Below are 26,227 nucleotides of genomic sequence, written 5' to 3'. Positions count from 1 at the left end.
GAGCCACTGGGGAAGCTCTATTTTGTATAGGGGACTTCAGCATCTGTAGATTTTGGTATCTAGGGGGGGTCCTGGAACCAACCCCCTATGGATACACAGGGACGACTGTATTCAGTCATCCTCATATGGACACTGTAAAAATCATCAAACGAGGTGTTTTGAAAGGTAAATGTGAAGGGGGCATAGAACTGATGTTTTATTAAACCTCTGAAGCTATTACAATACTCTGTGTCAGAGCTTCCAGGGTGATGAGAATGAAAGATCTAAATTTGCCATCTTCCACAAAGACCTAATGTTACTTGCTTCATCAAAATGGGCTTTTGCTGTGGCCGTGAGTGAGCTCGGGGCTGAAGTCCTTCATCTCCCAGCTCAGGTGCCTGCAGTCATCAGAAGGGGTTGAAACGACCCCTCCAGGAAGCCCTCCCTCGTTAAACATGTCTGCTGTTCTGCTGTGTGTTCCTGTGTACAGTGTTCCTTGCTGGTTGTACGTGAGACTGGGGTTTGGGTCTGAGTTCTGCCGCTTCCTTGATGGGCCTGATAGCGTGGACTGGGCTGGTGGGAGGAATTGGCACAGTGCAGTGCTCACTGGAGCATAGGACCGGAGGTGGGGAGTGGAGACATCTGGCAGGGGAGGTCGGCAGGGCCTGAACGAGTGGAGCCCGAGGAGTGACAGTGAGGAAGCTGGCGGATCTGGGACGTAGAGGTGGCGAAGGAGGAAGAGCCACGGGTCTGGAGTGTTTGGAGGAGGCCACTTAATCAGAAGTCCAGGGGGCCCTGCTCAGGAGCTTGACCTTTGCCTTGAGGGCAGTGGTCTCCACGGGTGTTGCAGGCAGTGGTGTGATCAGTTTCCAGCGATTTGGAGGAGGGTTTTGAAAGGACAGGAGCAGAAGCCAGGGGAAAAGTCTAGAGCCCTTTGCAACAGTTCCCAGACAACAGAAGCTGAAGGTCAGGCCCGGGGCAGTGGCAGTCAGGAGGGAGGAAGGAAAGAGACTGAAGAAATTCTTCGGAGATCAAATCAGAAGGACAAGGTATTGAAGGGGGTCACCCGGAGTTGCCGGGAAGCTGTCCTGAAGCATGTGTAGCTAATGTGCCATCAACTGTACGTGCCCAGGTCAAGAGAAGATCTTTGAGCTGGTGTTTGCAGGGGAGGAAGGAAAACAGCCAGTGTCCAGTGTTGGCATCTTATCAAATCCAAGCCCTGGACAGGGTTGTAGCCCCACAGAGGTGCTAGTTTGTGGAAAGTGTAAGTGACTTTCAAGGGTAATTTTGATTGGCTGCAACTGTTTCCTGAAACACCAGCTTCTGAGCCCTGGGGTGCAGACGCTGCCCGGCTCGCTGCTCGATGTGCTCCCCTGAGGGCGCCTCTGAGTTGATGACAGACCTGGGTGCCTGCTCACTCACCGTCCCCAGGCAGTGAGCAGAGGCCTGTTGGAAGAGGAATTAAACTGAGGGTTGAGAGCAGGCACTGAGCCTCAACCTGGGTTTGCACACATGCTTAAATAGCTCATGGTGCCCTAATGTTTAAAACAAAAAAGGCTGTGTCACCCTGGGCACGTCACTGCCCTTCATGTGTTAAATGAGGCTGTCAGAGCACGGAAGTCTGCTGCTAGGGTGGGTGTACATTTTTTTTTAACATGTTTCTCAGAGCCTTTTAAAGATAAATCTGTGGTGAATTCTACTGTAAGTTGAACCAGGCATTTCATTTTCTCATGTTTTTTCACGTATCAGTTTAACGCAAGCAACGGGTTCTGTCGCCGAAGTGTAGTTTTCTGTCTTTTGTTCCTCAGTCTTCTGTCCCAGTTGCCGTGGTCAATAAAGATGATATTTGAAACCCTGTTTGGCTCCACTTATACGAGGCACCTAGAACAGTCAAACTCATAGAATCAGAAAGTACATTGGTAGATGCCCAGGGTTGCGGGTGGGGTCAGGAGGGGGAAGGGGAGCTAGTGTCTAATGGGGACAGGGTTTCGGTTTAGGAGATGAAAAATTCGGGAGGTGGGTGATGGCAAGATTGCACAGCAGTGTGAATGTACTCAGTGCCCCTGAGCTCTGTAGTTGAAAGAAAGTGAAGGTCGCTCAGTCATGTCCGACTCTTTGTGACCTCATGGACTATATAGTCCATGGAATTCTCTAGGCCAGAATACTGGAGTGGGATAGCCTTTCCCTTCTCCAGGGGCTCTTCCCAACCCAGGGATCAAACCCAGGTCTCCTGCATCACAGGCAGATTCTTTATCAGCCTAGCTACAAGGGAAGCCCAAGAATACTGGAGTTGGTAGCTGGATTATCCCTTCTCCAGCAGATCTTCCCAGCCCAGGAATTGAACTGGGGTCTCCTGCATTGCCAATGGATTCTTTACCAACTGAGCTATGAGGGAAGCCCCGAACTCTGTAGTTAAATATGGTTAAAATAGTATGTTTTATGTGACTCTTACCACAATTTAAAAAAAAAAAAAAAAAGATGATATTTGAAAGGGTTCCACGTCTTGCTGGGAATAAACTTTGGCCGGGACAGCTTGCTCAGGGGCTTAGGCATCCTTGGGGGCGTGGTCTGCGGTGAACCCAGGATGCAGCATCCCACCTGTGCCTGACCCCTCACTTCCTTTCCCACCGCAGCCTGTGCTGAGGACTTCTTCTACACGTCACAGGGAGGAAACACAGTCATCGAGGGTGTGGATGATGCTGAGGACTTTGAGAAGACTAGACAAGCCTTCACGCTCGTTGGTAAGGAGCTTGGGGATGGGGAGAGGGGACTAGAGGTTTGATTTCACGGACAAGAAAGCTCAGCAATGTCCTGCTTGGCTTGCCAAACTTAATAAGCTGGTGGGGAAGCCCTCTGGCTCCTGGTGAATATCTTCTTATTTTTATTCTACCCCAACCTGCAGGCTCCCAAACTGATGCTGTGGAGCTCTGATGCCCTTTCTTAACCATAAGATTTGAGCATTGATCTCTCGGATCAACCATGGACCCCCATGGACCCCCCTTTCACTCCCTCAGGGCATGGACACAAACAGAGAGGAGCCGTGTCTTTTTTGTGTTGTGGTCTGGGTTTGAAGCAGTGTGTTCTAGCAGAAAGAACATGCCCTAGGGGCTGAAACTACCCATGTACCCCCACTGTGGGATCCAAGTTGGAAATAGAGCATAAAGATCTGGCAGCTCTGTAATTCAGGCAGTGTTATGTCTGTTGATGCTGTTTCCATCTCGAGCTTAGCAGTGGAATCCATAAAACAAGAATTTCTCTCTGTTCTTCTCAGTCCTAAAGGGCAGTTCAGTTCAGTTCAGTCACTCAGTCGTGTCTGACTCTTTGCAACCCCATGGACTGCAGCGTGCCAGGCCTCCCTGTCCATCACCAAATCCCGGACTTTGCTCAAACTCATGTCCATTGAGTCCGCAGTAGAGCTAGAGAAAACTGCCCCCTTCTCTGGCCAGTTCTGGGGGAGAAGAGCCCCAAGGTGGTAGACAATCCATGCTTAACTAGGAAGTTGAAGTGGTAAATTCCTGGGACCTGCAGCCAACAAAGGGGAAGCTTGGGAAGTTAGCCTGAAATCCACAGAGTGGCTCAGGGGGCCCTGGTGCTTTTCCCAGCCCTTCCCTGATGGACATTTGGCCTCCGAGAGGTATGATCAACCTAGAGCAGCATTTCTTAGGTTCTTTGGGGATTAGAATCTGCCTGCAATGCAGGAGACCCAGGTTCAATCCCTGGGTCGGGAAGATCCCCTGGAGAAAGAAATGTCAACCCACTCCAGTATTCTTGCCTGGAGAATCCCACGGACAGAGGAGCCTGGCGGGCCGCAGTCCATGGAGTTGAGAGTGACTAACACTTCGCACTTTTACTTTGGGAATCAGGGACCTTTCATCCAAGGTCCAAATAAAACATGGCTGAACAGGGCTCACCCTGATCGCCACGTGGGGAGAAAAGTGGGACTTCCTGTGCTGAAGTCTGAGTGCCGTTCCCTTCTCTGGATAACTGATGGATATATGTGGTCTGCTTTTTGGACCCATGAGACAGAAACCACACTGGTTATCCCAACAGAGTAAAATTACTGTAATTGTTAACAAGAGCAGTAGTAGATAATTAGCTATTAAATAAGAGGATTTCAGGGGCCCAGAAGCAGTGGATATAAAAGGACCATCTTGAGGGTGAGGAAGAGATTCAGTGCAGAAGCTAGTGATGAGGAGAGCCCCCCACCCACACCAGGCTGAGATTTCCAACACTTGTAGGGGATGCAGCTGCCCCAAGGTCAGGAAGCCCTCTGGTGGTGAAGGAAGCTACCACAGGGTGTGAGCCAGCCCCAGTCTGTATAAACAGACTGCAGTATACCCCAGGGTGTGGTGGAGCCAGAACTTCTCAGAAGCAGCTTCTAATGGGGGGGCCTGGCCTGCGGACACAGCTGGTTTCTCAGCTGGGAGGTGCCCAGGCTGTCAGGATGAGTGCTGATGACCGCAGGGGACCAGTTTCAGTTCAGTCGTTCAGTCGTGTCAGACTCTTTGCGACCCCATGAACCGCAGCACACCAGGCCTCCCTGTCCGTCACCAACTCCCGGAGTCCATCCAAACCCGTGTCCATTGAGTCAGTGATGCCATCCAACCATCTCATCCTCTGTTGTCCCCTTCTCCTCCTGCCCTCAATCTTTCCCAGCATCAGGGTCTTTTCCAATGAGTCAGCTCTTCACATCAGGTGGCCAAAGTATTGGAGTTTCAGCTTCAGCATCAGTTCTTCAAATGAACACCCAGGACTGTTTTCCTTTAGGATGGACTGGTTGGATCTCCTTGCAGTCCAAGGACTCTAAAGAGTCTTCTCCAACACCACAGTTCAAAAAGCATCAATTCTTCTGTGCTCAGCTTTCTTTATAGTCCAACTCTCACATCCAGACCAGACCCAGGAATGGGAAAGCTGCTCTCGCCTTGCGGAGTCCCCGCAGCACCCTCTACTGACCAAGTGTGATATGCCACCCTCAGGCCAAGAGGAAGTGTTCAGTCTAGGTCCATTGTGACCAAGCAGGGCAGAGAAGGGCAGATTTGAAGCTGAGAGATACTAAATTGATAACAGGCACCCCTGAGTTTCCCTAGCATCACGCAGCTGTTTTATTCTCCAGAGCTGGGGAGCAGGTTTAGAGGAGACTTGACGCCGAGCCGGATAGCATTCTGTGCAGAAGGGAGAAGGGCCCCTGTGTGAGTGGTGGGCCTGAGCTGATGAAGGTTGCACCCTCCAAGGCCCTAAGGAGACTCTGTACTTTGATTGCCAAAGCACATGGAATTTGTAAAATTAATTACTTTAATAAGCCACTCTTCCCTACTCTTTAATAAGCCTGTCCCATCTTTTAAATCCCACAGTTTGGCAAAGTTTTTCTTAAAGGACATGATAGTAAATATTTTGGGCTTTCTGGGCCACGTTGATTTTGTAGCAACTACTCAGCCATCGTAGTGTAAAAGTAGCTATAGGCAAAATGTAAAAGTAAGAACTGACAGTATTCTAGTAAAACTTTATGTAGAAAAACCAGTGGTGGGCCATGGGCCATCGGCTACCAACCCGCGGTTTTAGTGTTTGATTATTTTTAATTTGTTTTGTTGCTCCCCAGAAAGAGGTGCAGCGTATTCAGAGAATCCTGTGTTAAGAAGGGACTGTCTGATCAGTATAGTGCAGAAATCCTAACTACTGTTAGGATTCAACAGGCATTCAATATCTACTACTTAAATTCATGCCGTGACAGGGTAGTTAGGGCTTGGGAAACTGACCCGTCATTGGTCCCTAAGAATAAGTGAAGGGGAGAGGAAAGTGACGGGCTCAGCACCCACTTCCTTTGTTCTTCTATGGGACTTACCGGAGAGCCCTCTGGGCTCCGATCGCAAGCCTGGCGCTTTAACCCCTAAACAGGTACATAACCGTCCGCCTCCTGTCTTGCCCTGGGTTTCAGCCTCTGGCTTTAACCTGTCTTCCTTTTGCCAGTCATAGTTACACTGAACCAGGGCATGTGCCTAAATGTTCACCCTCTGGCTGTATTTGTGGTTTGTTGAAATAAAACCAGATGTTGGAATGATGCGTATATTTCTGTAGACATTTGCAAGCACTTGCCCTCTGTGTAACAAGTATCAGTATCATCATCCTACCACCCATGTTCCTGAGCACCTATTGTGTGCTGGGCACTGGGGATATAATGAAACAAGAACAGGAATTCGTTGTAATTTTTAAAATTTGTATGTTTTGAAGATATTGAGTAATAAAAATTAAAAAGGAAATCCCTCACCCTGTGAAGTTTAGACAGTGTATGTGAGTTGCTGTCATGTCCGACTCTCTGTGACCCCATGGGCTGCAGCCCACAAGGCTCCTCTGTTCATGGGGATTCTCCAGGCAAGAATACTAGAGTGGGTTGCCATTTCCTCCTCCAGGGGATCTTCCCAACCCAGGGATCAAACCTAGGTTCTCCTACATTGCAGGTAAATTCTTTATCATCTGATCCACTAGGAAGCCCAACATTGTTAACATCTAGAGTTAATTTGTCTAGTTCATGTTTGGGTTGTCCACTTTATTGATTATCTGAGTAAAGCTTTGATCCTTGTATCTTTACTACCATTTATATAGGTGTCACTGACTTTTTTTTTAGCTTGAGTAAATTAATGTCTTAAAAATAAGTAACTGCCCCTGGGGAGGAATTTGGGGGTAATTGTATTATCTCTTAAACTGAACGGTAGGTTGACTGGTGTTCACTCTATTGTCTGAAGCCTTTTTTAAGTCGGAAATATTTGGTAATCCAGAAAGAAATGATGGGACTTCCCTGGTGGTCCAGTGAGTTTGACTCTGAGCTTCCAAAAGTACAGGACTGGAGTTCGATCCCTGCTTGAGGAACTGGATCCCACATTCCGCAACTAAGAGTTTGCATGCCACAAGGAAAGATCCCACATGCCACAGTGAAAACCCACTGAAGCCAAATGGATAAATGATATTTTTTAAAAAGAAATAATACCTTAAAGCTAAATATAAATGTTAAGACATTATCCATGTCTTTGATAACTTACATGCATAAGTAACAAATTTGGTAGGTATTTGCTGCCAGTGGCTCCGGGATAGGTGTGTGTGTCTCTAACTGAAGGAGCATATAGTGTCGTAAACAGTAGCCCCAGGGGGACAGCCAAGGGACAGCTGTCTGTCCAGCCTGTAACAGTGTCCCCAGGAGAAATTCTCCTCTTCTTCCCTGGTTGGCACTTCAGATGTGTGCCACAGATGTTTGTGGGATATTATATTGAGAGAAAAAGGATTGCAGATAAATGACCATTCGTATTAAACTCATAAGAAATATCTGTAAAGCGCTTGGTTGAAATAAAGCCCAAAATGGGTCTGCACGATTGCCGCGTCTCCTTTGCTCTCAGAGAAGTTAAAACGGTCCTGTGACCCATCTGCTTTGATCAGGACAATCACCATGAAGATATTTCTCTTTTAGTCCGAGGAGCCCCTTTGCCCTCTGAGCTGTTACTGTGAGAAGTAATTACTTGCTGAGGATCCTGGATGATTTTAGGGAGTCATTGGCCTGGAAAAGAAAATGCAACGTTTTTTTTCAAAGTCCTTAAAAAGAAAGTAAAACATCCTTTCTATCCTACCGTGGATATTGAGTGTCATTCATTTTTTTTTTTTCCCCCAGGAGTGAGAGAGTCCCATCAGATAAGCATTTTTAAGATAATTGCTTCCATCCTGCACCTCGGAAATGTGGAGATTCAAGCCGAGCGCGATGGTGAATCCTGTAGAGTATCAGTAAGTTACCTTCCAGCGCGGGAGATAACGTGTGCACACTTCACTCTGCCCCTCCAGTTTTGTACAACTGAGATGCCTTTGCACTTAGAGGACATTCATAGGTTATTTATTCTTAAGAGTAACGGTTTCTGTTTCCTTGCTGATAATTTTTTAAAGGAGCAAATCCTTTTCAAATCAGCTGCCATCAAGGTTCTGTCCCTGAGGGCAGGGAATTTAGGGTTTATTCAAAATTCTTTCTGATTGTTTGGTTTCCCAAGTGTCCTGAAGTCCATGGGATTCTACAGAGTATGGTCAGCTCATGAGTACTTCTGGTCTGTGCTTGCTGGGACGTGAAGGGGTATTGGACACCATGCTGGTGACTGACCCCAAGGAGCTTACAGTCCAATCGGGTAGGCAGGATTGATGACAAGAGTGGCCAGGATTTTGACGGTACAAAGGAGAATATTGAGACTGTGTTGCAAACTGTGAAGTGCTCTGTAGATGCTCTTAATACTGTTTTCCTGGTACCCAATGTAGATAAAGAATGTCTTCATAGGTGGATGGGGGAGCACCACCAGTCACAAGCAGTACAGACAGCGTGTTGTGTGCTCTCTGGTGTGTGATGGTGTCAGTCTGGACTGAACTGGTCTTCTGACCTTGCGTGAGTGAGTCTGCAGTTGCTTATTTTAGGTCTTTCGTGTCCATTTATGGCCAAGTCCTGGGAGGTACAAAGCACGATTCTTGCTAGCAAAGACTTAGAATTGAAGTAACTGGGGAAGTACAGAAGACAATGCTGTGGATAATGAACGTGGGCACGAGTGTCATCGCCACTCACAAGCTGATGCTTTTTCCGCTGTGCATTTTATAACTCCGCTAAACCTGGCCCTGCCTCAAAGGAGCGGAAGACCTTTGACCGAGCTCATCGCCCCGTCCCACCCCCATACATCTTCCCTAAAAGAGAAATAATAGCTTTGGGTTTGGAGCCGAGGAGGGCTGCCAGCACCCTCAGCGTGGAACCTGCAGTCCGTGTGAAAGCAGGAAACGCTGGCGCTGGGCCGTGCTTGGTGTCCCCAGACGTGGATGTGCGTGTGCCTGTGTGTGTACGCGTGTGTGTGTGTCACAGGGCAGTGACGATGCTGTGAGACAGATTGTGGTGAGTGGAGAACCTGGTGCCGTACTGATGTGGGGAGTGATGGATGGGCCCTAGTACAAGCCAGACAACCCCTGGCCTGAGTATTTAGAGCCAGCGAAGCACAGAGCGTCCGTGCCTCTCTACCCCCCACACCCCTGTAAATGCCCCCTGGTTCCTCAGGGCACCCAGACTCTGGCTCGTGCCGGGGACAGGTGAGTCTGGGAAGATTGGCGTTGGAGAGCTCCTGTGTCTGTGGAGAAATGCAGGAACGGTGACAGATGTCCCCTGGCCTCCCCCCAACACCCCCACCCCCGGTCTCCTCTTCTCAAGGTGACAACCTGGCCACACCCCCGTCGTGGGTTCTTATCACATTCACCCCTCTCCTCCGACCCTCTCAGGGTGGTTGTACTTTTACATTTATTATGTGCTGATTTGCTGCATCTCTGTCCCTCGTGAGACTCCAAAGCCCATGAGAACATGGACTGTTCTGCTGACTGTGGTCCTGCCAGCACCCAGCACAGGGCCCAGGACTCCATGGACACCCGCTAAGCAGATGGGTAGCTCTCGGGGCTCCCTCGGCTCAGCGGGGCGCAGTGAGCCAGTGGAGGGGCCCTGGGCGGGGTTGACGGCGAAGTGGGAGGACCAGGGCCAGAGAGCCTCTGGGCACCTGTGCTCGGGGGTGGGGTGGGGCCCTCTCCCTCGAAAGCTAAGGCTCTGCTAGTAGTGAAGTGTTGCTCTGATCTTCTAGCGGATCTCCCACACCAGCCTCTGCAGGGACCTTCAGGGGAGAAGGCATGTGAATGTTCGCTGGCGGCAGCACATGGATGCCCGCTTCCCCCTCTAAGCTCAGGGACCATGTCTCCTGTTCTCCAGCCGTGACGCACACTGGCACCCACAAGTGTGTGTGCAAAGGCTGTGAAGGAGGGGTAGTGGGCACACTTGGAAAGGGGACAGAGGACACAGATGGTGGTGAAGGGATGGAGGAGGACGCCTGGCAGCTGGAGGCGTGGACGCCACGTGGTGCAGGAGGCCCTTCCCTGAGAGGTGATGGGAGTCAGAGGATTTGAGCACAGGTCTGTGGTCTAGGCAGGTCTCGCTCTCCAGTTAGAGGCTGTGTCGAGAACTAACTGGGAGAGAGAAGTCTTGGGTCAGGACTGCCAGGGTTCAAACTCGGGTTCTGCCGTTTACTGATAGTGACTCCCCTTTGAGTCTGTGTCTCCTTCTGCAGGTGGGGGCGCTTGGCACAAGGCTCAAGGGCTTGAGTTCTTGACTGTTCTCATCCTTGTTGTTACATCGCCCTCGGTTCACAGGATTGGAGAACCTAAGACCCAGAGAGAGGAACTCTTTCTCTAAGGTCATCATGACGGTTCAAGGCAAAGCCAAGTCAGAGCCTGGCCAGTGCTCTCTCCCCCAGACCACTGCCAGCCTTGCTTCTTGGCCCCCGGGGGTTGGGTGGTACTGCACCAGCCTGGGGTCCGCCCCCTTGGTGCCCGGCACAGCGCTGAGCATGCCGTGTGCGCTCGGGAAATGCTTCACTAAATGGTTGGTAGCGATTCCGGTTTGTGCCTCGGGTACATAGGGTGGACCTCCTGCTGGAAAGGCTGTCGGTCCAGATGCACTGTGCCTTCTGCTCGGTAGTTTTTATTTGTAATTAAAGCATGAAAATATGTTCCCTGCCTGCCACAGTTACCTTGGAGATGCAGCAGCATGCAATTACTTGGACACCAGAGGCAATTTGTTACTTGAATTTGGCGATTGGGGCCCACAAAACTCATCTGCTGCCTATGATGCTGGCCATTTTTGATGGGTTTAGCATCATTTAATTAAGCTTAAATGTAATTGCATGGCATTAAATCAGTTTCAGTCATCACCTTTAATCAACAGTCAGAAGTATCTACGGCCAAGCCATGCCCTACCACAGTGGATAAGAACCCATCCCGTGGTGATGATCAGAAAGTTCCAGAACTCATGGTTCTTTCTGTACTGCGTTCACCTGAGAGATGACAGGGAGGGGAGAGAGGCTGCGGGCAGGCCTTGGGCGGTCATGTTTGCTGCTAGCGGGCCGTTTACATATCAGAGAATGCAGCTCAGTGCTTTGCCTAGCAGTTAAGGACTTCTTGGTAACAGGTCAGATTAACAAGTTGGACACCTGCTACCTCTGAACCTGTTGCCTGCCAAGCTGTCCCCAGGCACTTAATGCTATCACATAGGGCTTTCTGTTTGCAGGAGAGGGCGGGTGGTGGTGGGGGGGTGGGGGAGAGCTGCAGGGTTAGAAGGCTCTTGGCCAGAAGTGGCCACAGCTGCCCCACCAGCTGAGTGAGTGAAAAGGCAGAGTCCTCCCACGCCCCCAGCCCAAGCTGATTCTCTGCCCACGCTTGAAGCCTGGTTAGGAGCTCTGGGCCACAGGCAGGTCTTCTATTTCACCCTGGTTTTTCCTCATGTGAAAAATAAAGGGGATTGGATTAGAATGATGATCCCTAAGTATTTTCCTGAGAACCTTAAATTAACCCTAGGCAATTTCTTAGGAAGTTAAGGGTCTTTGTCAATTAAGTTCAGGAAATGCTCTGTGAAATCTCTCTCTCTCTGTGTGTGTGTGTGTGTGTGTGAGACAGGGTATGTTAACAAGCCCCTCCCATGTTCAACTTACAGTCACTCTCCCCACCCCTGCACTTGTGTTGGGTACAGCCAATTACTGGTCTTTGTAACTATTACTCCACAAGCCATACTCTGGAAAACCTGTGGCCTTCCTGATTTGGGGAGGTTCTTTCCTACTCTGACATTTTATTGTTTTGTAATTGTGTGTATTTGGGTAGACGGATTTTAAGTATCTGTAGGAGGGGAAAAATGGCCTGGGAAAGTGGTACAGTTATCTGTGTTAATTTTCATCGGACAGGCCCCACATTTACATCTTCCATGGCAGTCTCATCAGAAAATGAGTCCCACAAGCAATTCAGGGCCATTAGGAGGTAGCTCATGATGTTCCTGGATTGCCTTTCCACCTCGGAGTCCTGAAGCTCTCCAGCAGGCTCATGGCTGGGTTATCAGCTTTCCCTGGGGGATTCAGATGTGGAAATGAATACAGCAAGAACCTGGAGAGGAAAAGCAGGTTTTCTGGGGGGAGTCGTGAATGGGCAGCAAGGGTGACCCAGGAGACTCATACACTTGGGTGAAATAAGACTCTGGGTGACTTGGTTATCAGTGACTCAAGGGCCACGTGGTAAGATTGGTACTTTGGGTCAGTAAGGGTCAGGATCACATGCAGCTGGCTACCTGGGTGAGTTCTTGCACTTCTCTGGGACTCAGCTTCCTGCCTGTATGGCAAGGCGTTCCTATTTTTCTCAGCTCTAGACATGAATATAAGTTATAGCATCCCAAGTGTTCTTCCCTGGCCAAACTTGCCCCTTACTTTTACCATTTGTCCTAGCTTTCCACCTAAAATCACTTTTTTTTCCCCACGTGGCAAGTGCTTAAAGAATATTAGGAAGTTTGGGGCTATGAGTTTAGTATCACATATAAGTTTAGTGTAAGTCTGAGGTTAAGATGAAAGCAGCTCTGCTTGGCGACTTAGGACAAAGGCAGTGTCAGTGCGCTATTGCCGACAGGGTAGGGGTGGTCAGCCCAGGGCTCGTTGCTGAGCATGCTGCTCTGGGCTGTGGGTCAGTTGGAGATAATGCTCGAAACTGAGGCCCTCTCCTGGGCTGTGGACAGAGCACTACTCTGCAGCTGGAAGTTGCAATCACTGTGATTCTGCCTTCTAGCCCCTTACTCTTGGTGGATTATCCATTCCTAAGCTCTCAGTTCTCATTCTGCTCCCTTCACTCGAACACCCTCTCCTCCCGTTACCCTGCAGCCGCTGGCAGTGGAGGCAGGGACAGGGCAAACGCAGAGGTGTTTTTTAAAGCCCTGCTGATTACTTGGTCCTTAGCAGGTCCTTAGGGCTTCCCTGGTGGCTCAGTGGGTAAAGAGTCCGCCTGCAGTGCAGGAGAGCCGTGTTCGATCCCTGGCTTGGGAAGATCCCCTGGAGAAGGAAATGGCAACCCACTCCAGTATTCTCACCTGGAGAGTCCCATGGACAGAGGAGCCTGGTGGGCTACAGTCCACAGGGTTGCAAAGAGTAGGACACGACTGAGCGACTAACACCAGCAGGTATTATCAGTTTGAGCCACACTCTCTGGGCCCTGATGATCACTCAGTGGTGTGAGAGTGCAGGAGATGGCTGGGGCAGTGGCTGGGGATGAGATGGGGTTCTGAGGGGCCTAGAGTTGGCGAGAGGGGAGAGGGCGTGGTCTGTCCTCTACGCCCCTCCTGAACCCTTCTCCTGGGTCTCTTCCAGCCTGAGGATGAACACCTAAGCGACTTCTGCCGCCTGCTGGGCGTGGAGCTCAGTCAGATGGAGCACTGGCTGTGCCATCGCAAGCTGGTCACCACCTCGGAGACCTACGTCAAGACCATGTCCCTGCAGCAGGTGGTCAACGCGCGCGACGCCCTGGCCAAGCACATCTATGCCCAGCTGTTCCACTGGATCGTGGAGCACGTCAACAAGGCCCTGCACACCTCCCTCAAGCAGCACTCCTTCATTGGAGTCCTGGATATCTACGGGTAGGCCCGCGCCACTTCCTGCCGGTCGCTGGTGTCTTCCTGCTGGCATCTTCCAGCCAGCGGGGACCTCGGAGACCTTCTTGAGGGTTCTCAACCAGGGGATTGTGAAATACGGAGGGGAGGGGGCATTTGAGGTTGTGGTTGTCATAGTGACTGGGTCACTACTGGCACTTGGTGGCCCAAGGCCAGGGTGCTAGGTGTCCGATAGTATGGAGGACAGTCCCACAGAAAAGTGGACCATGTCAAGCACCGGTGGCTTCCTTACTGAGAAACCCTGCAGGCACCACTTTGTCCTACTGGGACACTGAGGTTCAGAGAGGGTGGGGGCTAGCCCAGTATCAGACCGGAGGTTTCTGTGACCTTGCATTCAGGCTTTGTGTTTCAGTTATGTTTTATTTAAGTCTGTCGTCCAGCCTCATTCACTGTATCACCAGTCAGGGTGATTGCTTTAGTGCTGTAGTTGTGCCCAGTGCTGTACAGGTTGATACTGTGGGTAGTCATTCAGTTCTAGCCTAGTGGAAACGACTGTTATCGTAGTGTATCTTGCAGGGAGAGGCAACCTGGCATGTGGATAGTGTACTTCACTAGGCACTGGGAGACTGCCTTTTTGACTCAGAGCCGTCACCAGCTCACTGAATGACCCTCTGCAGATCACAGCCCCTCTGGTCTTGAGTTTCCATTGCTCAAAACTAACAGAGCCACAGTCTCTCTGAAATTCATTCCAGGTCCTTCTGGAGTTGCTTAAAAAGACACATACTGGATTTAAACCTCACTGGCGCTTCTCTTATGATCAATGTCCTGCCCTCATGAAGCTAATGATAGATGAAATCCCTCTGGATTCTTTATATCCTAAGAGTCATGGCTTCTGTCTTCAAATTGGAATTCAGACCCATAGCAGTGCGGCGTTGTAAAAGCCGATGCTCTGGTAGAATCGAGCGTGTGGTGGACCGGTGGGCTGGTGCTTGCCTATGTCCGACTGTAGCAGAGAAGAACCTCCTCTGGAAGCAGCTGCTTCCCTGAGCAGAGGGAGAGGCTGCCTGGCTCCATCTCTGCTGCTCGCGATCATCACGGGGCTTCCAGTGAAACTGTGTCACACACCATGGCAGGAATGCAAGAAGGACACGTGATTTCTGGCATCGCAAAGGCCGTGAGAACTTGCTAAAGAATTAAGTCACTGCATGAGAGTAATACAAGAGACAACAGAATAAATGGTAGCAGGGTCCATGTGAGGGTTTGCACACTTAGTGCTGTGTGAGCGTCAAGGCAGAAGAGCGCACGCTTATTGGCACAGTCAGGACAGGTTTCCTGTGGAAGGTGAGGCTTGAACTGGGTCTTTCAGAGAGAGAAGAGAACCCGGGTGGTGGGGGAGCTACTTGGGGAAGAGGAGTTCGGTCTGGATGGTAGGGAAAAAGGCACCTCGCAGGTGAGGAGGAGCACAGGGGAGGATGGCCTGGGGAGCCAGGACAACGCTCCCTCTCGGCGCTCTGCAGGGCCCTTGCTGAGTGGCTGTGGACACCCTGCTTACCCTCTGCTCCGTTGCTGCCGCTTTGGCTCAGTCCTTCCGATTTCCCTGGGCAGAGCCGTGCAGAAGAGCCTGTATGCCCTGGGAATGCACTGCTGAGCTGTCAGCGGCGAATTCTGTCCTTCATCCCTGTGCCATGAGCATTTTCAGGTAACTGAGTTTCCAGAAAACTGTGCTTTAGCACTGCCTTCTGATGTAAGACCCAGAGAAAGTTAGGCGGCCACATCTGACCCGATTCTCTTAATCTCCCTGGGCAAGAATCTGGTTTTTTTCTTGAGTTTTCAGTGTGGGAAGATTAACGTGGAGACTCCTGGTTGTTAGTAGCACGTAGAAATACTATGGCTGTAGTGCTCCTGATACGCTGTACACTGTCACGCCTCGCTTCTGTTAGCGGTGCCTACTGTCTCAGCAGTCCTGAGTTTACAGATGGTTGCCCCCCCTTCCAAGGGGTCCCCAGTGAGAGGCTTTGCTTACTAACGAGGAGCGGGGGTGACTGTGAGTTGGGCGCCTGGTGCTGCCGAGTCTGAGGTGTCAGCTGGGCCCTTGGCAAGCTGGGATTGTGTGTTTGTATTTGCCGTTTAATTTTTTTAAGATTTTTTTTTTTTTACGTGGACCATTTTGAAGTCTTCATTGAATTTGTTACAATATTGCTTCTGTTTTACCTTTTGGTTTTTTTGGCCGTAGGGCATGTAGGATCTCAGCTCACAGACCAGGGGTCAGACCTGCAACCCCTGCATTGGAAGGCGAAGTCTAACCACTGGACAGCTAGGGAGTTCCTGACCATTTAGTTTATTGGTTTTTATAACGGAGTTCATTTTCTCTAAGGCCCTGTGACCGCGCAAAGGGGAGAAGTAGATCACAGGAGAGACTTGTCTGTGGTTTGAAGGGGCGCTTGTCGGTGGAGGAATGGGGATCCACAGGACTCTGTGTCCTGTTTCTGGGGCAGGCTTCTGACCTGTTGCCCTCATCTCCATGTAGCCCTGGGTTCCTCTGAGAACTTCTGGCAGCTTTCCAGTGAGACCAGGTCCCCCTGCAGGAGCCCCTGGTCAAGCCCTCTCAGGCGTTCCCTCCCCTGGTTCTTCCTTCCAGGCATGCTGTGCTGTTTTCTCTGTTTAAAGTCCTTGTTCTTTCTCGGAAGCTAACTTACTTTTTCGAACCTCGTCATAAAGCGGTCATATTTAGAAAGTGGTTCGCCTCCTCCTGGGAAGACAGATGCCACACACAGTTCCTCCTCCAGCCGCTCAGTCAGTCGGCCTCACGCGCTGTGGGCAGAGTTCAGGATGGCGAGGTAGGTTCAGGGTTAACTTGCCGCCATCTGACTGGGCCGTTGGTTGCCAAAGCGCTTACGGACAACCTTGATGCTGCATACGCATGCTCCTCAGCAGTTCTGGTCTGCGGAGAAATCGTTGTATAAATTTGGGCTTTCTTTTCTGGTCAGAGGGTGTGGAATGAACTCTTAGGAGATTAAAACCAAAAACTTCACCGCAAGAAAGCAGGTGACTTGAATCTGGAGGTATTGGGTTTTTTTAAATTAATTTATTTGTTTTAATTGGAGGCTAATTACAATATCGTAGTGGCTTTCACCATACATCAACACGAATCAGCCACAGGTGTACACGTGTCCCCCGTCCTGAATCCCCCCTTGGAGGTACTGGCTTTGATCCAACAGGTCAGTGACATCATTTATTAACCTGGGGGAAAATGGCAGCGTTTGGTGGAAGTTTGAGATTTACACTGAGCTGCTTGCAGTCCTCTCCCCTCCCAGTCATGCTGTCTTTCTGCTTTATTTCCTTTGGACTTACACACCTGCTGGGTGTCTTTCAGAAGCCTTCAGAAGAGACATGCTCTGAGAAACCCACTGAGCCTGGTGCTCTCAGCTTCCTGAGAGTGGGCCCCACACCCGACACTAGCTGTCACCCTCTCTGACCACCTCCCTCCCCTCTCAAGCGCCTTCCTGTCGCTAGGATGTATTTACAAACAGTATGGCTACGGGAAGGGATTCTTCCATGGCATCCCCAAACTCCAGCATTATTTTTTATTTTTGAGTTTCCCACCCAAGTCCCTGGAGAGGAAGGAGACCCTGTCTCCCGCCATCTCCCGCGTGGTGTCTCAGCCCGAGTACGAGGACATCGTGATGCAACAGAAGATGCCCTTGGGATGACCTAATGCTTTTCTACTTTCTTACGGCTCCTTGTCACCTGTGGGCAAAAGAGAGCTTGTGGAAGCTGGAGAGAGTGGCAAGGAGGGCGGGGGTGGGATTCTGAACACATTAAACCCCACTAATGAAGACGAAAGGAATAAAGGGTTCTCTCCCTCTCTGAAAGAGAAAGTCACTCAGTTGTGTCCAACTCTTTGCGACCCTGTGGACTATACAGTCCATAGAATTCTCCAGCCCAGAATACTGGAGTGGGTGGCCTTTCCCTTCTCCAGGGGATCTTCCCAATCCAGGGATCGAACCTGCATTGCAGGCAGATTCTTTCCCAGCTGAGCCACAAGGGAAGCCCAAGAATACTGGAGTGGGTACCTATCCCTTCTCCAGGGGATCTCCCCTGGCTAAAGCGTTTCGGGCTCATCAGTCAGGCTCATCCTGGAAGCAGGTTGTACATAGTGTAGGTGAGCCACTCCAGGTTTTCCTATAAATGTTCCAAGTGTTACTATAGAACCTGTAGCTAGAATGAATAAACACTCACTTCTGTATATATAAGCAAGCAGCATGTAAGCCAGCATCACACATACACGCCTCCGCTTATCATGATGCTCTGACGGGTGGTTTGTTCAGACAGTAGAAAAGGCTGTGAGCACCTGAATCAATTATGTGGGCCACTGCCGCCTCCACCACCACTCTGACGAGCCCCCTGCTCAGAGGCCCTGCCCTCAGGCTCCTCTGGACACTCCTACACACCCAGTGTCCTGGTAGAAGTCTCCACCTCCCACCCCCCACCCCCTGCCGCCTCTCGCTCCCCTGCCACCTCTCACTCCCCTGCCTCAGGTCCCAAAAAGTGCAAGGCAAGCCACAGCCAGAGCAATTTAGCCAACCCAAGCCAAGCTCTCTTCCTTGACTGCAGACCTGTGAAGCTGCCTGCAGGGTCTTTCTTACAAGGCAGGGGTGGAAATTCACAGGACAGACCAGGCAGCTCTTAGCTGGGGTTTCCCTTTCAAGTCGCATTAACGTGCATTTGCCTCTACAGGCTTCGTTAATTGCAGTCATAATTTTTTGTTCCTCTCCCCTCCTCGAGGCAATGAGAAATAAATGGCTCCAGTTTGAGAAAGGTACACATTTATTTGTCTTTGACCTGAGCCTTCAAAATGCCAAGGTGGCAGGAGGCTTCAGCTTTGGCCAGCTCATTCTTGACGAGGACAGTTGATGCTGGAGACTTCTGGAGCAAGGCAAGGATAGATTCCTGCCTGATGCTGAGGGAAGCATGGGCCCCCCAGAACAGGAAATGGGTTTGCTGGAGTCTCGTATCCTTCCCAGTTCTTGTGTTACTTTCTCGCGTATTGCCTAACTTTAAATTTGCATCCTATTCAATGTTTTCTAATGATTTATGTTAAAAAAAATTTTTTTAATTGTAGTTTAAAAACCCACACAACATAAAATTTACCATCTTAACCACTTTTTGTATTCAATTCAATAACCTCAAGTGTATTCACATTTTTGTGCAGTTGATCTCTAGAACTTTTTCATGTTGGAAAAACTGAAACTCTATACCCGTTAAACAATTTCTGTCTTCTCTTCCCCACAACCTAGGAGAAAGGACTTTCTGTCTCTATAATTTTGACAACTCTACATATTTCATGTAAATGAAATCATACAATACTTACCTTCTTGTGACTGGCTTATTTCGCTTAGCCTAATGTCCTCAAGGTTCAACCATGTTGTAGTGTGCGGCAGGATTTCCTTCTTTTTTCAAGGTGAATAGTACTAAGTTGTATGCATGTACCACATGTTCTTTATCCACCCACTGATGGATGTTTGGGCTGCTTCTACCTCTTGGCTATTGTGATACTGCTGGAATGAACAAGGAAGGGTGTGCAAATATCTCTTCTTTTAAACTCTTTAAGATATATAGCCAGAAGTAGGATTGCTGGATTATATAGTAATCCTGTTTTTAATCATCTGAGGATTATGTAGGAATATAGTGCTTCTATTTTTAATTCTTTGAGAAAACTCCATGTTGTTTTATAGTAGCTGCACCATGCTACATTTTTACTGGTAGTGCCCAGAGGTTCTAGTTTCTCTACATCCTTGCCAGCTCTTGTTGTTTCTGTTTGTTTGTTTATAGTAGCCATCCTAGTAAGTCTGAAGTGATTTTGATATGTATTTGATAGGTATGACTATGGTTTTGTTATGCATTTCTCTAATAATTTTGATCATCTTTTCCTGTGCTTCTTGGCCATTTGTGTATCTTTATAGAGAAATGTTTTAAGTTCTTGGCTCATTTTTAAATTAAGTTATTTACTTTTTTTGTTTTTGTGTTGTAGGACTTCTTTATATATTCTGAATAGTAACTCCTTTTCAGAAATATGATTTGCAAATGTTTTATACCATTCCACAAGTTGCCTTAAATGATATATTTTAAGTAAATTTCTCAAGTTCACCATTTGCCTCCGTCCTTTTGATGGAAATTCTTTGTTTCTTTGTTATTTTTCTTTCTTGGTCTCACTCTTTCAAAACAGACTGAAAGATAACTTCATGATCCTAAGTGATTTATTTGGAGAAGACAACCTATCCCCTCCCTCTGTCCAGTATGGAAAGGTTTCATGGAGGGTGGAGGGGGAGAAGTCAGTGATTGCATTTGCCCTGAAGCCTGTGAACAGTGACCCAAGCTTGGACAGCTCAGAAGATCCCTGGACATGTCTTCTTCAGGGTAGACATGCATAGCCAGCCCAAGGTGCCCAGATCTAGCAGATTACCTCTTGCAATGGGTTCTCCCTGGAATCTCTGAGTCTTCCAGGAGACCCTTGTAACTCTGAGTGCTTGAAAGTCAAGCTCAACCTTCTGGAATTGCTCTGACATAGCCCTTTGGAGCATGCCTGAAGCCAAACACCACTACATACTCTTAAAGCTTCAGTAAAGTCCCATTTGTCTCTGTCCCTGCCAGCACCCTCATGAGCTCACCCTCCTTTAAAGTCCTGTAACACCTACAAATCTCTACTAGTTGAGGTTTCCTGGGGTCTTCCTAATAGCTCTCTCTTTTGGGCAGGGTTCATGATTTGCCTTTTGCAGCTCTTACATTTCCTGGGACAATCGACTGATGGATTGGGAGAGAGTTACCATATGATGGGCATCTTCCTGCCCCATATCAGATTTTCAGACACTGGGGAGAGGCAGGAATTGGAGCACACTGCAGACGGAATGGACTTAGATCCTCCAGAAGACCTGTTCTTGACCTGGGAATGTGAACAGTGCCTAGAACTTTGCTCTCCCTGAAGGACAAGTCCCATGTGTGGGCCTCTGGGCACAGAGAGAAGCACAGGAGCAGGACTGAAGTTCCCCCATTCTAAGGTGCAGCCAGTGCCCAGATTGTTGAGGAAAGAGATCGAAGGGGTGGCCTCCCTAACAGACTGTGAGGTGCCCTTGTGAGATTTCATGGGTTTCAGGAGGGAAAGAGACCTTGAGAGGACTTGCTTGACTTTCGGCAGTCATTCCCTAGCAGCCCCCCTCTATGTCTAACCTGTACCACATAGCTTCTCTTTTGAGCTTTGGTGGAAGGGTAGAAACACAGGGCTAAGCTAAGAATGTCTAATTCCTGTGCTCTGTGCCATGGGGGAAGAACTGTTTCCCAACCTTCAAAGCCTCTCATCTCCTCTCTGCTCTGGAGGGAGTGGTTCGTGGAGGTTAGTAATTAACTCAGAGTGACAGGTTGACTTCTTTTTATTGCAGTTTCACTTTCCCATGGACATTATCTTATTTTTATAGAGGTACTTGTATCCCTTACCCCACCCTGAAGTCAGGCAGAATGAGAAGGGAATTGTCTACTTTTTTGCTCTACTTTGAAGATAGGCAGACGTGGAAGTGGGAATGTTAATTGTACCACCTTGGCTACAGATCCCAGGCCCCAGCATTAAGCCTTATTCTGTGTCTTGACCTCCCTCCCACCCAAGGATTCCGGACTAAATATTCTCAACATTGACTTTACAGGGGAAATCCAGTTCCCTCTCACATATAAATTTCTTGGTGATATTTTAATGTGAACTATAAATGGATCCATTGTATTTATTTTTAAAAGTCATCTCTATTGATGACAAGAGATCATTTAGAGAAGTTGCCTTATCTCCCTAACTGGCCTTTTCTGAGGTCAGTCATCTTAGACATTTTCCGGGCTCCCCAAACCCCTCATCCATTCATCTCTGGCCGGCTGGCATTACAGTATAATTACCCTAGATAGCAGAGGAATTGTTACCAGATAATATCTTAGAAATAGGGAAATTAAGAGCTAATTTCAGGCCATCTCAAGTTAATGAGAATGTTCTTTGTGGAGTGCTACCAATGTAAACCTTTAAAAAATGACGAGTGGGATATATTTAAATCCTTTATCTTTGGAGCTTGATACGGGCTCTGCAAGTGCACCCAAGTGCTGTTATCTGGTCAGTTGCTAGGGTGGCTCTTTTATCTTCCTTCTGGGTTTTATTAATTAAAAGTTCCTCTATGGCTTGGCTGTCATCAGAAACCTTTCTTGAGGTGCAGAAAGGAGGCTGTAGGGAGAGGAAATGAGGTTCTAAGAGACATGACTGGGTCTGTAGGACCATCATCTGGGCTGAGAGGACCCTAAGCCAGGGTGACGGCTGGCCGACCCAGTGCCTCCCTCCTGCATGGTCTGGACTGCCTGCAGCTTGGACTTTGCGACTTTGATCCTGTTTTATTGACCTGGAATTACTTGTCTTCCATGGGCATGACCAAAGGCTGTTCTTTAATGTGGTTGTCTCCAAGCAGTTGATTCCTTTGATTTCAAGATGATTTCCTGCCTTTGCTCGTCTTATATTTCGGTGCGGGGGTGGGGGAAGGTGGAGAAGCCTGATGTGTTCTGGGCACCAAGCTAGCCCAGTTGGATGGTTGGCACATTTATTTTTGCAGGTCCTTCTGCTTAGGGTGCTGACTCTCTACCACCACCACCACCACCACCCCCCCTAACCCATCAGGGGTGGCTCCAACATTTCTACTGGGGAGCGGCAGTTAGGGAGCACAATCTGTTTGGAAGGTTTGGCATAATTCTATGTAAGATTGAGAAAATTCAGTTGCCCATACTAACAGTGAGAAGGCCAATGCTGTGAAGGTTCTGAAGGTTGAAGCCTGTGCCCGGAGCCCAGGTCCCTCTTTGGCGTTCTCTGTTCTCCCCATCTCCACGTGCTCAGACACTTCCTTCTCTGGGAAGTTATCTTCTTGCCCACAGCCCTTCCTAGTCATCTCTCCCTTTCCTTCTTATTTATTTATGCCCATAGGTGTGTATGTGCATGCTCAGTCATGTCTGACTCTTTGTGATCCCTTGGACTGTAGCCCACCAGGCTCCTCTGGAATTTTCCAGACAAGAATACTAGAGTGGGTTGCCATTTCCTTCTCCAGGAGATCTTCCCAACCCAGGGATCAAAGCTGGATCTCCTGCATTGCAGGCAGATTCTTTACCACTGTGCCACCTGGGCAACCCCATTTATGCCAATAATTAAAACTTTATTGAAAAATGGATACCAAAATAGAGCACTATTGCATACCTTACACAATTAAACATCATTACATTATCTTGGTAGATGAGAATTGCTGAGCTGGTGAGGATTTCTGTGAAAGAACACAAATTCAGGAAGTTGTATGAATCCTTGACGTTGCTTCCTTCTAAATGAACGCCTTCTGTGAGGCTGGCCTTTCCTCCCACCCCTGGCACAACACTGTTGAACAACCTACACAAAACACAGTCGTCTGAACATGACTGAGAGCCGTAAAATCCTGTAACAACCTGGACATTTTACATGAAGTCAGAATTTGGACTTTGAACCAGCCATTTCTTTTTATGTTTTTTCTCTTCTTCTTCCAAGCAAGAGTGCAGTAAATCTCTCGCCAGAGGCATGTTGGTCCTTTCACAAGCCCAGCCTGTCCGGATCTCTAAGGCGACATTCCCAGGGAGCAACACACCCCTGGGTGCACAGCGTCCCCTTTCTTCTTCTTTTTATAATATTTATTTGGCCACTCCAGGTTTTAGTTGAGATGCATGGGTTTAGTTGCCCCGAGCCAGGTGGGATCTTAGTTCCCTGACCCAAGGGATCGAACCCGAGTCCCCTGCATTGCAAGGCAGACACTTAACCCCTGGACCACCAGGGAAGTCCCCTTCCTTCTTTCTTAAACAGAACTTATACTCCTTTCTGAGTTACTGTGCTCTCAGAAATCACTCTCTCTGGGTTCAAATATTGTCTCTTCTGTCTCCTGACTCTCTGACTTTGGACAGGTTATTTGGTTTTTCAGCAGTAGGATGGATTAGTGAGAGACCCCAACTCTTGTTGATTGTGGGTATTCAGTGAGCCCATGAAGCCTCTGGAACTTGGTGCTCTGTAGATGCCCATTCACAGGGTCCCTGCCAGCTCATTCAGGCAGGTGCGTGAATGAGAAAAAGGTTCCTCTTCCTCCTGGATTTCTGCCCTTTCTCGCCTGCTTAGCCTGCTGCCCTTGCTCTGCAAGCATGGGGGCCCCATTCATTGTGGCTAAAGCTGCTGATGCTATTATCATGCTCCCAGCTTGGTGGGTGATCACATCCATCCAGTCACATAACTGACTGTCACTCCCCATGCCATTGGTCATTTGAAGTCCTCTCATCTCCGCCTTCCCTAATGTCTTTAGAACCTTCCTGTTAACTTGGCTACCACCAGCCTAAGCTATACCCTAGCTGGATTTTCCCTAAATAATTACTCCAATAATAAATCCTTATTCAACCTCCTGCATTCAGTCTTGTACACCTTCCCACAAATCACAGTATTTTTCTGAGATGGAAATTCAGTTTTCATTTCTTAATTTCAAATCCTGCCAGTTCTCCCCATTTCTCCTGGAAAAATCTAGAAGTGTAGCATACAGGGCGTCCGGTGGGGCCGTGCCTGGCTGTGTGATGCCGCGTCTCACCTGTGTACCCGCCTCCCCTTCCCCAGCAGTGATCCAGCCATATCATGAACGTTTCAGTTGAGCAATTGATGTCAGTGTTGATGATCTAAAGTATAAGCAGCTCAAATAAGTCCATTTTTAAAGTTAAAACCCAGGAAATACTTCACCAATCACAGACAGTTCACAAAATATGGACAACTAGAACATACACTCACACCCACAGAAAAATCTTGAGCTTTATCGATAGTCAAAGAAATTAGAATTTAAAAACATTTGTCATGTAACAGTTAGCCAAAGATTTTTAAAAGTTAATTTAATTATTGACCAAAGATCTGTGATGCATTAATACTCCCAGTGAGGGGCAGGAGGGACAGAGCTGACTGGAGCACGAGGCAACTTTGGGGTGATGTGTCCGACATGATAGAAATGCTCTGTATCTGATTGTGATGGTGGACACACGTAGTGTAATACTGATCAGAACCTCATTGAAATACATCTTCCAAACCGGTGCATCTTATTGTACATAAACTACGTCAAACATGAATTTTTTTAAGTTTTTTAATTTTTAAAATTTTATGTATTTTTGGCACTGGTCTTTGTTGCTGCTCACAGGCTTTCTCTTGTTGCAGCGAGTCGGGCTGCTTTCCAGTTGAGGTGCGTGGGCTTCTCACTGTGGTGGGAAGAGCTCGCGGCAGCTCTTCTTGCAGAGCTTGGGCTCTGGAGTGTACAGGCTCAGTAATGTGGAGCCCCATGGCATGTGGAATCATCCTGATTCCACATGGGAAAGGGCTCAAACCCAAGAATTGGCAGGCAGATTCTTAACCACTGGACCACCAGGGAAGTCCTCAAACCTGAATTTAAAGACAACCTTATTGACCAGGATCAGGAGAACGAGACCCTTGCGTACACTGGGAGGCTGGGGTGAGGGCAGGGTGATAGCATCAGTTGGCTCCATCTTTCTGCAAGGTAATCTGCTGCTACCATTTAAGAAAACAAATCCTGACATGGTAATTTTCCTTCTAGAACAGCATCCTAAGAATCATGAACTCAAAGATGTATATCTAATATTTGTCACAGCAGCAATAGCAGCTAAAAACTGGGGAAAGAAGCAGAATGTCCTTCAATAGGTGACTGGTTACATTACGATTCATCTGCATGGGGCACTGCCAGCCCAGGAAGAGCCTTTGTGTGAATCGGAAAAAGGCATCCCTCTGGGGCAAATGCTGCCTCCTAGACTTGAAGGGGACATCAGCTAAATTCTAGCCCCACTGGTTCCCTTGCCTGGGCTCCTGGGCAAGTCTCAGGCTGAAAGCAGCATCTCTGATCCATAGGACGGTCCACGAGGCAGACGTTAGAACTGATGTCTTTGAAGAACAGCGGCATGGGAAACTGTTAAATAACCAATGGGAAGTTAAATGATAAATATAGGGATGATTTTACATATAATTCTACTTTTCTTCAAAAATAGAATCACTGGAAGGACACATGCATGCGTGCATGCTAAGTCACTTCAGTCATGTCCGTCTCTTTGATACCCAATGGACTATAGCCTGCCAGGCCCTTCTGTCCATGAAATTTCACAGGCAAGAATACTGGAGTGGGTTACCATTTCTTTCTCCAGGGGATCTTCCCGACCCAGGGATCAAACCCACATCTCTTATGTCTACCTGTATTGGCAGGTGTGTTCATGTGGTTCGCATGAGTGACAGAATCGTGGGTGACTTTTTCTTACACCTGCTTTTTCCAAATTTTCTTGCTGTCAGTACTTTTTTTAGTTGTGAAAAGACATACATTCTTACTCTCCTGTTTGATTCTAAAGACTCTATTGTGCTGATACCTGTGACAGCGGTCTCAAGAGCAGATGGGACTTCTGTGCTGGAGTTAAGGCGAGAACCGCAGGGAGCAGAGGATGAGGGCCGCCTTGCTGAAGTCCCAGAGATCTCTTTGGTAAATGGGGACATCTCTTACTTTGTCCTTTGGTCTTTCCGTCCTGTAGGTTTGAGACGTTTGAGGTGAACAGCTTCGAGCAGTTCTGTATCAACTACGCCAATGAGAAGCTCCAGCAGCAGTTCAACTCGGTAGGTTTTTCTGGACCCAGAGATGTCGGGTGGTGGGGGGAGTCACAGACAGCCCAGCCCACTTCTCTTCCGTCCAGGGTCAGTGGGCTCCTGCTCGACCC

At 48.6% G+C, this 26,227-nt stretch overlaps 1 protein-coding gene across 1 annotated transcript in view; it reads left to right on the top strand.

Moving 5' to 3' along the window:
• Nucleotides 1–26,227, top strand: part of MYO5B (myosin VB) — a 335,169-nt gene that overhangs the window by 207,358 nt on the left and 101,584 nt on the right. Inside the window, 4 exon segments of the mRNA XM_070361628.1 lie at nt 2,613–2,720; nt 7,631–7,740; nt 13,185–13,450; nt 26,045–26,126. Of these exon segments, the coding sequence (XP_070217729.1) occupies nt 2,613–2,720; nt 7,631–7,740; nt 13,185–13,450; nt 26,045–26,126 (566 nt within the window).

Source organism: Bos mutus, chromosome 24 (assembly GCF_027580195.1).
Source record: "Bos mutus isolate GX-2022 chromosome 24, NWIPB_WYAK_1.1, whole genome shotgun sequence".
In the NCBI taxonomy this organism is placed as follows: Eukaryota; Metazoa; Chordata; class Mammalia; order Artiodactyla; family Bovidae; genus Bos; species Bos mutus.
This window is presented reverse-complemented; position numbering and strand designations above follow the sequence as displayed.